Below are 13118 nucleotides of genomic sequence, written 5' to 3' on the forward strand. Positions count from 1 at the left end.
TTATGCTGGAACTTGGACTTTTGATGATGGAGCACCAGGCTGACTGCTTCTGCTATCCCTCAGGAGATCTGATAAAGGCCAGTTCTGCAGGGGCCGGTAAAAATTAGAAACTAAAATCAGCTGTTCTGTGAGTAACTCAGGGCTGACACTGACAGTACTAGGAAACAAATAGGAAGAGATGTATCTTTTCTTCCTCTAACAACATCTGGTCTCCATTTAGTTATAGCAGCAGAATTTATCAGAGAGCCAAGTGACCAAGGAGAAAAGAGGTTTCTAAAGTCCCAACTTCAGAATTTCAAAACAGAACATGGAAGTCTTTGTTTAAAGACCAAAGTCAGTAGCATTACAACCAGTACATATATAATTCCATTGTATAGATATGTCAGTGTTTGGTTGTTCTCTAGATGGTAAGACATTTGTGTTTTTAAGTTTTTGCTATATAACACAGTGACTAAAGTTTTCGTCTGTGTGCAGGAGTTTCTCTTGTTTGGTCTTTCACTCACTGCACCACTGGTTAAATATCTTTTCATAGGTTATCAGCAATTTCTCTATTGCCAAATCCAGTGCCTTCTTTCCCCAATCTGTTTGACTTTTTCAATTGTTAGCACTGCACAATTGACTGACCCTATTCTCTCTCTCTCTCTCTCTCTCTCTCTCTCTCTCTCTCTCTCTCTCTCTCTCTCTCGCTGGGGATTGAACCCAGGGCCTTGTGCATGCAAGGCAAGCATTCTACCAACTGAGCTATATTGAGCTATAACCCCAGGCCCTTGGCCCTATACTCTCTTCAAACTTTTTGTCTCTACAGTATTATGTTTCTGATTCTTATACTTTAAAATGCCAATCTAAATTTAAATCAACTGCAAATTTTTAATAAATCCTAGCTTGGCACTGAGGATGTAGCTCAGTGGTAAACTACTTGCCTGTCATTCGTGAGGTCTTGGGTTCAAATGCCAGCACCACACAAATAAATAAAAAGTTCTCTCCCTGACATAATGGGGAAAATGGTATTTAAAAAAAAATTCTAGCTGATTTTTTAAAAAATTATCTTTTAAAAAATTTTTGCTATAATCTAGAGTTATTAAAGAAAAAATTTAAACACAGAAAGGTATAAAGGAAATAAAAATTTAAACATCATCCATAATACCACACATTATCTTTTAAAACCATACTGACTTGAAATTTCCACCTTTCCAATTTCCTGCTTGGACATTTCTACATGAATGTCTTGCTGGCATCTTAAATTGAACACACTCAAAAGCAAACTCATTTTATTTTCACATCCTCTTTCCTATTAGGAAATCCTTCTCCACCTTTGATTCTTACTATTTACAGAATTAATTTTACGGATCTTTTGGTTGGTCTTGGCTATCTGAAGTTGTAGTGACTTACTTAAGTAGTTGCACAAATGCCAAGAATCATTGTTTCTTTTTTTTTGTTTTAAATGTTACCTGTGGTTCCCTGTGACTGCCTGAGTTATATATACCTTTAAAGATCCCTTTTAATGTTGCTAAAGGACTGCAGAGAATTTTTTTTGTAGCATAAAAAATAGGATAGTATAATGTTTAAGAGCACAGACTATGGAACCTATATTAGGTCCTGATTCTGCTGTTTAACTGTTGTAACCCTGTGAAGGCTATGTACCCTCAATGTAAAACAGGAATAATACCTTAACTGCATTGTTGTGAAAGTGAAATGGAATAGTAAGTACAAAGTACTTAGAATATTCTTGTCATATAGTAAGCTCTATATATACATTTAGCTGTTACAATTATTATTCTTTGATCTAATACTACTATTACAGTGGACCTTAGAGTATTTTGAATGCTTAGTAACTGATACTTTATCTGCCAATCTTAGTGTATCTTTAAACAGTCTTGAGACTATGGTTTACTAAAGGTTCTCAGTATCTTTTTGGGTGAGTGGGGGAGCGGAAGAGTACTGGGGGTTGAACTCAGGGGCACTTGACCACTGAGCCACATCCCAGACCTATTTTTTATTTTATTTAGAGACAGGGTCTCGCGGCATTGCTTAGCACCTTGCTGTTGCTCAGGCTGGCTTTGAACTGGTGATCTTCCTGTTTCAGCCTCCCGAGCTGCTGGGATTACAGGTGTGCGCCACAACACATGGCCTCAGTATCTTCTATTAGGCACTTGTTCTTGTGACATTCACCAAGGGAAAGTTGTTTTCCTAATATTTTCTAGTATTTTAGTAGGAACATTTTTTTAAAGTTCTTCTTGTGTCACTTTCTGTGTAAATTCCCTGGTATTCTCTGGTTCATAATCAGTTCCTTAGTCTGTTTTGAGTTCACAGTAGATTTAAATAAAACAGGTAAATGGTGTTCTAGTAGATAAAAGATATCTAAGAAATTTTACTTTCCATGCTTATTTTAATAGGATTTTCAAAAGATTTTAAAAATATTTTTAGAAAAAGTTAACCAGAAGATTTTGTTTTGTTTTGTTTTAGAATTTCTGCGAGCGAGGAATGAAGAGTGTATCATTGAAGGATTTATGTCTGGAAGACAAAAGACGCATTGCAAACTTAATTAAAGAATTGGCCAGGTGAGGTTGGGGGACCTTCTATGAAATGCATTATTATATGAGAGACAGCTCTTTTTGAAAACAGAAAATTGCCAGTATGTTTTGATGTCATTATGTCATTGATCTTATAGGAGCAAAGACTTTTAATAAAAAGGCTATTACCCAAAATATCACCTCCTTTCAAGGACCTACCCCCAATGACCCAACTTCCTTCCTCTAGGTCCTACCTCTTTAAGGTTCCACCATCTTCCAGTAAGTAGCATCATCAGCTGGGACCAAACCTTAACACATGAAACTTTCAAAGATGCTTAGCCAAACCAAAGCACATATTTTGGGGGAGATCCACTGGAACTATTCCAATATACTGTTTTCTCTGAAACTGACTTTCAGTAACATCTATCCATAGAACCATTGCCTTTTATAGCTATTACAGTGATCTTCTAATATTTACTCTATTTTCCATATTTGTTTCACATTAATTGGAATTCTTATTTAAGGATAAACTACCCTTTCTGCCTTAATTATTAATTTAGCTTAGTATTTATTTCATTTTTTAATTTTTATCAATATCAGAGGCATGAATATTTATTTTATTCTTATCCAAAATTCAGAAATAAAATGAAGTAGCAACATGATACTCTTTTGTTTCACACCAAAAAAAAATACTTTGTTTTGAGATCATTATAGATTTACTTGGCAGTTTTTACAAATAATACAGACAGAACACATTCCTTTACCCTGTTATCAGCAGTGATATTTTGCTTAACTATAGGACAATATCCTACAACTTTACCCAGTTTTTGCCAGTGATAATATTTTTTAAAAATATTTTTTAGTTGTTGATGGACCTTTATTTTATTTATTTATATTTGATGCTGAGAATCAAACCCAGTGCCTCAAACATGCTAGGTAAGTGCTATACCACTGAGCCACAACCCCAGCCCGCCAGTGATAATATTTTGATTGACTATAGTATAGTATCAACAATTGACATTGAAAGATTTCATTAATGTTTTACATATTTCATCAATTTTAAGTACTCATTGAATGTGCATTTGTTTCTATGAAACTTTATCACGTGGGTTTTTGTGTACAATCACTATATAAAGCAGTCCTGCTACAAGGATTACTCTTGTTGTCTTTTTAACAAATACACTTATAAGGTCTTTTTAGACACTATTTTCCATCTTAGCCCTTTACCTAATACCAAGCTACCACTAATCTTCTTTTCATCTATTCTAATTGTTACTTCAAAAAAGTTGTATAAATGGGATCATATAGTATGTAACTTTTTAAGATGGGATTTTTTTCAATCATCATTCTCTTTACATCCATCCAAGTTATATTTTCTAATACTTTGTTTCTTTTTATTGCTCTATGGTATTCCATAGTGTAGAGGTAGTACAGTTTGTTTAACTATTCACTTTTTGAAGAACATTTGGGTTGTGTCTAGTTTTTGACAGGTACAAACCAAACTGCTCTGAACATTCATGTATAGGTTTTGTGTAAACATACAATTCTTTGGGATATTGTATCCTAAGTGCATGTTTGTAAGAAACTGCTGAACTATTTTCCACAATGATTGTACCATTTCATATTCTCAGCAATGCAAGAGAGGTCTAGGTCCTCTGAATTCGCTAACAAATTTGTTGTGGTTAATTTTTATTTTAGCAAGTCTCATAGGTGCTTATTGCTAATATCTCATCTTGATTTTAATTTGCATTTATCTAATGGCCAGTGAGGTTGGACATTTTTACATATGCTTATTTCCACTGTATTTTTTCAGTGAAATGTCTGTTTATTCATTTTCTTGTTTCTTACTGGATGTTTGGGCTTTTTTATTGTTGGGTTTTGAGTTTCTTTATATGTTATTTATCCTTTGTAGGCTATGTAGTTTCCAGGTATTTTTTTTCTGGCCTGTAGCTTGCCTCTTCATCCTTTCCCAGGATAAACAAAAAGTCTTATAAAAACAAAAAGTTTATAAAACAAAAGTTTTTCATCTCAACTAGATAATTCTAACATTTTTTTTCTGTTTTAAGTTCATGATTCATTTTGAGTTAATTTTGCATACTGGTGATGTCTAAGTTGAGTTTTTTTGTTTTTTTTTTCTTTTAATATTGGGGATTGAACCCAGGGCCTTGCACATGCCAGATCAACATTCTACCACTGACTGAGCACATCCCCAGTCCTGTTGAAAGTTTTTGTGAATGTTTGCCAGATTTCAGCATGGGTCATGTTTGTGTGGTCTCTTTCTGGGTTCCTTGGTTTGCATTGATCTAGGTGTTTATCCCTTTTCCAATGATCTAATTACCGTACAGATGCAGAATAATAAAACTTAATACTGAGTAGAATGATGCCTTCTACTTTATGATTCTCTTCCAATTTTGGCATGACTTTGTCAAACTCTTTCATAACTCTGTAATAATTTTGGCATGACTTTGTCAAACTCTTTCATAACTCTGCTGATTTTTAAATATATATTACATCAAGCTATAGATCAATTTTAGGAAGAAATGAAGTATTTCCTATCTTGAGTCTTCTAATCCATGAATATGCTAGTCTCGAATTATTGAAGTTTTATATTCCTTTTAATAGATATTTGTGACTTTCAGGATATAGGTCCTATACACATTTTTTTCACATTTACATCTAAATATTTAATTTTCTTTGGGGTAATTGTAAATGGTATTATGGTTTTAATTTGGATTTTTATATATTTGTTTTTTTTAAAATTGCTTTTATTTTTTAAATACACGACAGCAGAATGCATCACAATTCTTATTACACATATAGAACACAATTTTTCATATCTCTGTATATAAAATATGCTCACACCAATTCATGTCTTCATACATGTAAAGCTGCCTTTTTCGTTTTTTTTTTTTTGATAGAATGCTAGAATTCAATCTATATTAAGAAAAATCTGGATTACAGGGGTAACTTTCATCCTCTTAAGTCAATAACTTATCATTATTTTTTTTTTGTTGGTCGTTCAAAACATTACATAGTTTTTTTTTTAAAGAGAGAGTGAGAGAGGAGAGAGAGAGAGAGAGAGAGAGAGAGAGAGAGAGAGAATTTTTTTAATATTTATTTTTTTTAGTTCTTGGCGGACACAACATCTTTGTTGGTATGTGGTGCTGAGGATTGAACCTGGGCCGCACGCATGCCAGGCGAGCGCGCTACCGCTTGAGCCACATCCCCAGCCCACATAGTTCTTGATATATCATATTTCACAGTTTGATTCAAGTGGGTTATGAACTCCCATTTTTATCCCGTATACAGATTGCTGAATCACATCATTTACACTTCCATTGATCTACACATTGCCATTCTAGTGTCTGTTGTATTCTGCTGCCTTTCCTATCCTCTACTATCCCCCCTCCCCTCCCCTCCCCTCTTCTCTCTCTACCCCCTCTACTGTAAATCCTTTCTTCCACTTGTATTATTCTTCCCTTACCCCTCACTTCCTCTTGTATGTAATTTTGTATAACCCTGAGGATCACCTTCTATTTCCATACAATTTCCCTTCTCTCTCCCTATCCCTCCCACCTCTCATCCCTGTTTAATGTTAATCTTCTTTTCATGCTCTTTGTCCCTACTCTGTACTTAGTTACTCCCCTTATATCAAAGCAGACATTTGGCATTTGTTTTTTAGGGATTGGCTAGCTTCACTTAGCATAATCTGCTCTAATGCCATCCATTTCCCTCCAAATTCTATGATTTTGTCATTTTTTAATGCAGAGTAATACTCCATTGTGTATAAATGCCACATTTTTTTTTATCCATTCGTCTATTGAAGGGCATCTAGGTTGGTTCCACAATCTTGCTATCGTGAATTGTGCTGCTATGAACATCGATGTAGCAGTGTCCCTGTAGCATGCTCTTATTAGGTCTTTAGGGAATAGACCGAGAAGGGGAATAGCTGGGTCAAATGGTGGTTCCATTCCCAGCTTTCCAAGAAATCTCCATACTGCTTTCCAAATTGGCTGCACCAATTTGCAGTCCCACCAACAATGAACAAGTGTACCCTTTTCCCCGCATCCTCTCCAGCACTTGTTGTTGTTGGACTTCATAATGGCTGCCAATCTTACTGGAGTGAGATGGTATCTTAGGGTGGTTTTGATTTGCATTTCTCTGACTGCTAGCCATGGTGAGCATTTTTTCATGTACTTGTTGATTGATTGTATGTCCTCCTCTGAGAAGTGTCTGTTCAGGTCCTTGGCCCATTTGTTGATTGGGTTATTTGTTATCTTATTGTCTAATTTTTTGAGTTCTTTGTATATTCTGGATATTAGGGCTCTATCTGAAGTGTGAGGAGTAAAGATTTGTTCCCAGGATGTAGGTTCCCTATTTACCTCTCTTATTGTTTCTTTTGCTGAGAAAAAACTTTTTAGTTTGAGTAAGTCCCATTTGTTGATTCTAGTTATTAACTCTTGCGCTGTGGGTGTCCTATTGAGGAATTTGGAGCCCGACCCCACAGTATGTAGATCATAGCCTACTTTTTCTTCTATCAGACACTGTGTCTCTGATTTGATATCAAGCTCCTTGATCCATTTTGAGTTAACTTTTGTGCATGGCAAGAGAAAGGGATTCAGTTTCATTTTGATGCAAATGGATTTCCAGTTTTCCCAGCACCATTTTTTGAAGATGCTATCCTTCCTCCATTGCATGCTTTTAGCCCCTTTATCAAATATAAGATAGTTGTAGTTTTGTGGATTGGTTACTGTGTCCCCTATTCTGTACCATTTGTCCACCCGCCTGTTTTGGTACCAGTACCATGCTGTTTTTGTTACTATTGCTCTGTAGTATAGTTTGAAGTCTGCTATTGCTATACCCCCTGATTCACACTTCCTGCTTAGCATTGTTTTTGCTATTCTGGGTCTTTTATTTTTCCATATGAATTTCATGATTGCTTTATCTATTTCTACAAGAAATGCCGTTGGGATTTTGATTGGCATTGCATTGAACTTATAGAGAACTTTTGGTAATATCGCCATTTTGATGATGTTAGTTCTGCCTATCCATGAACAGGGTATATTTTTCCATCTTCTAAGATCTTCTTCTATATCTCTCTTTAGGGTTCTGTAGTTTTCATTGTATAAGTCTTTCACCTCTTTTGTTAGGTTGATTCCCAAGTATTTTATTTTTTGGGGGGATATTGTGAATGGAGTAGTTGTCCTCATTTCCATTTCAGAGGATTTGTCGCTGATATACAAGAATGCCTTTGATTTATGCGTGTTGATTTTATATCCTGCCATTTTGCTGAATTCATTTATTAGCTCTAATAGTTTCTTTGTAGACCCTTTTGGGTCTGCTAGGTATAGAATCATGTCATCTGCAAATAGTGATAATTTAAGTTCTTCTTTTCCTATTTTTATGCCTTTAATTTCTTTCGTCTGTCTAATTGCTCTGGCCAGTGTTTCGAGGACTATGTTGAACAGAAGTGGTGAGAGTGGGCATCCCTGTCTTGTTCCAGATTTTAGAGGGAATGCCTTCAATTTTTCTCCATTCAGAATGATGCTAGCCTGTGGTTTAGCATAGATTGCTTTTACTCTGTTGAGGTATGATCCTGTTATCCCTAATTTTGGTATTAGTTCCTCTTTAAAGGTTTTGTAAACCTCTGCTGTATACCCATCCGGTCCTGGGCTTTTCTTAGTTGGTAGTCTAATGATGGTTTCTTCTAGTTCCTCAATTGTTATTGGTCTGTTTAGTTTGTCTATGTCCTCCTGACTCAATCTGGGCAGATTATATGACTTAAGAAATTTATCGATGCCTTCACTATCTTCTATTTTATTGGAGTATAAGGATTCAAAATAATTTCTGATTATCTTCTGTATTTCTGAAGTGTCTGTTGTGATATTGCCTTTTTCATCCCATATGCTAGTAATTTGAGTTCTCTCTCTTCTTCTCTTCGTTAGCATGGCTAAGGGTCTGTCTATTTTATTTATTTTTTCAAAGAACCAACTTTTAGTTTTGTCAATTTTTTCAGTTGTTTCTTTTGTTTCGATTTCATTAATTTCAGCTCTGATTTTAATTATTTCATGCCTTCTACTTCTTTTGCTGTTGTTTTGCTCTTCTTTTTCTAGGATTTTGAGATGAAGTATGAGATCATTTATTTGTTGGTTTTTTCTTTTTTTTAAGGAATGAACTCCAAGCAATGAATTTTCCTCTAAAAACTGCTTTCAATGTGTCCCATAGATTCCAATATGTTGTGTCTGTGTTTTCATTTAACTCTAAGAAGTTTTTAATTTCCTCCTTGATGTCTTCTAAAACCCATTGATCATTCAGTAACCTATTGTTCATTCTCCAAGTGATGCATGATTTTTCCTTCCTTCTTTTATCGTTGATTTTCAGTTTCATTCCATTATGATCAGATAAGATGCATGGTATTATCTCTACTCCTATTGTCTAAGAGTTGCCCTGTGACATAATATATAATCTATTTTTGAGAAGGATCCATGTGCTGCTGAGAAAAAAGTGTAACTGCTTGATGTTGGGTGGTATATTCTATATATGTCAATTAAGTCTAGGTTGTTAATTGTGTTATTGAGTTCTATAGTTTCCTTATTTAACATTTGTTTGGAAGATCTGTCCAGTGGTGAGAGAGGTGTGTTGAAGTCTCCCATGATTATTGTATGGTGGTCTGTTAGACTCTTGAACTTGAGAAGAGTTTGCTTGATGAACATAGCTGCACCATTGTTTGGGGCATATATATTTATGATTGTTATGTCTTGTTGGTGTATGGTTCCCTTGAGCAGTATGTAGTGTCCCTCTTTATCCCTTTTGATTAACTTTGGCTTGAAATCTATTTTATTAGATATGAGTATGGACACTCCTGCTTGTTTCCGAAGTCCATATGAGTGATATGATTTTTCCCAACCTTTCACCTTCAGTCTATGTATATCTTTTTCTATCAAATGCGTCTCCTGTAGGCAGCATATTGTTGGGTCTTGTTTTGTGATCCATTCAACTAGCCTGTGTCTCTTAATTGGTGAGTTTAAGCCATTAACATTTAGGGTTATTATTGAGATATGGTTTGTTCTTCCAGCCATATTTGTTTATTAATGTTACTAAACCTGATTTGTTTTCTTCTTTGATTATTTTCCCCTCTTTATTGTCCTACCTCCCACTGTTGATTTTCATTGTTATTTTCCATTTCCTCTTCCTGTAATGTTTTGCCAAGGATTTTTTGAAGAGATGGTTTTCTAGTTGCAAATTCTTTTAACTTTTGTTTATCGTGGAAGGTTTTAATTTCTTCATCCATCCTGAAGCTTAATTTCGCCGGATACATGATTCTTGGCTGGAACCCATTTTCTTTCAGTGTTTGAAATATGTTATTCCAGGATCTTCTAGCTTTCAGAGTCTGTGTTGAAAGATCAGCTGTTATCCTGATTGGTTTACCCCTAAATGTAATCTGCTTCCTTTCTCTTGTAGCTTTTAAAATTCTCTCCTTATTCTGTATGTTGGGCATCTTCATTATAATGTGTCTAGGTGTGGATCTCTTATGATTTTGCACATTCGGCGTCCTGTACGCTTCTAGGATTTGGGATTCTCTCTTATTCTTCAAGTCTGAGAAGTTTTCTCGTATTATTTCATTGAATAGATTGTTTTTTCCTTTGGTATGGACCTCCATGCCTTCCTATATCCCAATGACTCTTAAGTTTGGCCTCTTTATGTTATCCCATATCTCTTGGATGTTCTGCTCATGGTTTCTTAACTGTCTTGCTGAGCTGTCTATGTTCTTTTCAAGTTGAAATACTTTGTCTTCATTGTCTGATGTTCTATCTTCTAAGTGTTCTACTCTGCTGGTAGTATTCTCAATTGAGTTTTTAAGTTCGTTTATTGCTTCCTGCATTTCTAGGATTTCTATTTGTTTGTTTTTTTATTACCTCTATCTCCCTGTATAATTGATCCTTTGCTTCCTGGATTTGTTTATGTAATTCCTTGTCAAAGTGATCTTTCATTGTCTGATTTTGCTGTCTCATGTTTTCCTTGAGACTCTAGATCATCTGAAGCATGTATATCCTGAATTCTTTATCTGACATTCCATCTGTTGCAGCTATTACCTCTTCTAAAGTTGAGTTGACCTGCATTGCTTGTGGTCCTTTCTTGCCTTGTGTTTTCATACTGCTCGCGTTTCTTTCTGCTTGGTAAAACTGTTGTGTTTTTGAAATTTTCCCCCTATTTATTTATATTGGTCTTGTATAGTTGAAAAATCTCCCTTGCAGGCTGTGCTCCTCCTCCAATTGGGGTGATCTGTCTACTACGCTGGCGGGCCGCTAGGCCTGCTCTGCCGGTCGGTCGCAGGTCTGCCCACCCTGCAGGCGCGGGTGGTGGCTCTGCTCTGGCCCCACACCAATTGTGGTGACTTGACTACCATGCCCACGGGTCATTGGGCCTGATCCGGATGCGGGCGGCGGCTCTGCTCGGCCCCTACTCCAATTGGTGTGACGTGTCTACCACGCTGGCAGGCCTCTGGGCCTGTTCCGCCGGTGGGTCGCAAGTCTGCCTTCTTTCCAGACTCGGGCGGCGGCTCTGCTCGGCCCCTTCTCCAAATGGGGTGATTTGACTACCACGCCATCGGGTCGCTGGACCTGATCCAGGCGTGGGCGGCTGCTCTCTTCGGCCCCAGCTGCAGTTGGGGTGACGTGATACCACGCCGGCGGGTCACTTGGCCTGTTCTGGGCGCAGGCGGCAGTTCCACTCTGCCCCTCTGGCCCCCACAGCACCCAGTAGGACCCGGACCGAGAAGCAGTTTCCGCGGGATCCCCAGCCCAGGGCCAAAGCAGCTCTGGGAGCCAGAACCCGGCTGCTCAGAGCTTGGAGCACGCTCTGCTAGGGGCGAGCTCCAAGAAGCCGTCTCCGCGGGTTCTCTAGCCCTGAGCCTGAGCTATCTGTCTGCGAGACGCAGGCAAATAACAGCCTGAAATCACCTGTTCCGTAGCTGAATGAGCTGAGATCAGTAGAAAACAGGGACGATTACGTCATCTCTCCAAGATGGCGGCCGCTGGCCTCCTCTGTGTACTGACCGTGTGGAGAACCAAACTGGACCGCTTCCCTCCTCCGTCTCAAACCCAGAACTAAGCACTGAGCGCAGCCATTCCACCGCTGGCAGAAGCCCACAGAATCTGCAGCGCTGTACCTCCTCGCTGCCACCTCTCCGCTTCCCAGCGCGTGCTGCAGACTCCGGCCGCGGGGCAATCCGCCAAACAAGCCGTGCGACCCTCCGTGCGGAGAAATCGCCCGTGACCGAGCCCCCGCCGCCGATCCTCATGCGATGAAAATCCCTCCACTAGATTCTGGAGCACCTGAATTTCGCTGGAAATTCCCAACAAGACAGCCTTCAGCTGTTTTAACTCGTCATTCTCCTGCACATTGACGCGGCACATGGGGGTGATGCACTCCCTTCGCCGCCATCTCATTCTCCCGCCTATATTTGTTGATAGTATATAAACGTGATTGAATTATATTTTAATCTTGATTTCTGAAACCCTGCTGAATTCACATATTAATTCTAGTTTTGCTATTATTCCTTGAGGTTCTTTTATGTCATAATTATTATTGTTATAAGTTATGACATAATTATTATTTTTCATAATTATAATTAATGCAAATAGACACTTTTGTTACTTTCTCTCCAAAGTATATGTCTGTAATTTCCTTTTCTTGACTTATGTTGCTGGCTAAGATTTCCAGTGGTATGTGAATAGGAATTATGAGAGAGGACATTCTTGTAATATTTCGAAATTTAGGTGGGAATGCATTCAGTCTATCATCAAGTCTGATGTTAACTACTGTAGTTTTATAGTTTGATAGTATATCAGATTGAAGGAGTTCCTCATCTATTCCTAGTTTTTTGTTTTTATTTTCTTTTTTTAAGAGTTGAGTGGATCCAAGATGGCATGTTAGAGGGAGGCTGTATTCTGTGTCACTCTGTGACCTGGGATTCTAGTAGTGGGAATACTGTTTCTCTGTAAGTTATTAGAAGAACCCCCCACAGCTACTCCCACACAGGTCTCCAGACCTCAGTGACAGCACGGAACTCCCAGAAGCTCACCCACCAGCCACCATGCCTGAGTAGGACTACTGGCATCAACACGTGCAAGGGATCCCTGGCTGCCCACCTGCACAGGAATCCTGGCTGCTGCTCCCGTGTGGACCCCCATCTACCAACATGGGACTCCCGTGGTAGCCTCCATCTTGGGACACTATACCCACTATCATAGTCCCCTACACACACCTGGGGACACTGGACAGGGTCTGGAGACCACCGCCAGCCACAACACTGCATGCCATAGAGCTGCATCTCTGAACACTCTCACACAGCGCTACCAGCTGGCCCAACCTGACCCTACACCCCATCTGTGAAAGCACCCGCCTCCATCTTGGTATACCTTTGTTACCATCTATAGTTGGGGCAACTCCCAGCTTGGGACACCTGCTTGGGGCCTAGAAGCAATATCAAGGTACCTATAGTGCCCAACTCCGCCCTGTCCCCCGCAGCCACTAACCTGGCACAGTGCTTATGGTACACAGCCAGTCCATAGATTGCAAAGCCTGGCCCTGAACTGCCCATTACTA

The 13118-nt window shown here is 38.4% G+C and overlaps 1 protein-coding gene across 7 annotated transcripts in view; it reads left to right on the forward strand.

Annotated features, from left to right (window-relative positions):
* The window catches only part of KIAA1328, a gene marked incomplete at its 5' end in the record, with an annotated part of 283630 nt that overhangs the window by 12647 nt on the left and 257865 nt on the right, over nucleotides 1-13118 (forward strand). For 6 of the 7 annotated variants that reach the window (XM_081262751.1, XM_081262752.1, XM_081262755.1 and 3 more), the window contains one exon: nucleotides 2464-2558. In XM_081262751.1, coding sequence (XP_081118877.1) covers nucleotides 2464-2558 — 95 coding nt within the window. Of the gene's footprint in view, nucleotides 1-1657; nucleotides 1701-2463; nucleotides 2559-13118 lie in introns of all 7 variants that reach the window. The other variant, XM_081262756.1, reaches the window with a different exon arrangement.

This window comes from Spermophilus citellus (assembly GCF_964194105.1).
Source record: "Spermophilus citellus genome assembly, chromosome: 12".
NCBI classification, from domain to species: domain Eukaryota; kingdom Metazoa; phylum Chordata; class Mammalia; order Rodentia; family Sciuridae; genus Spermophilus; species Spermophilus citellus.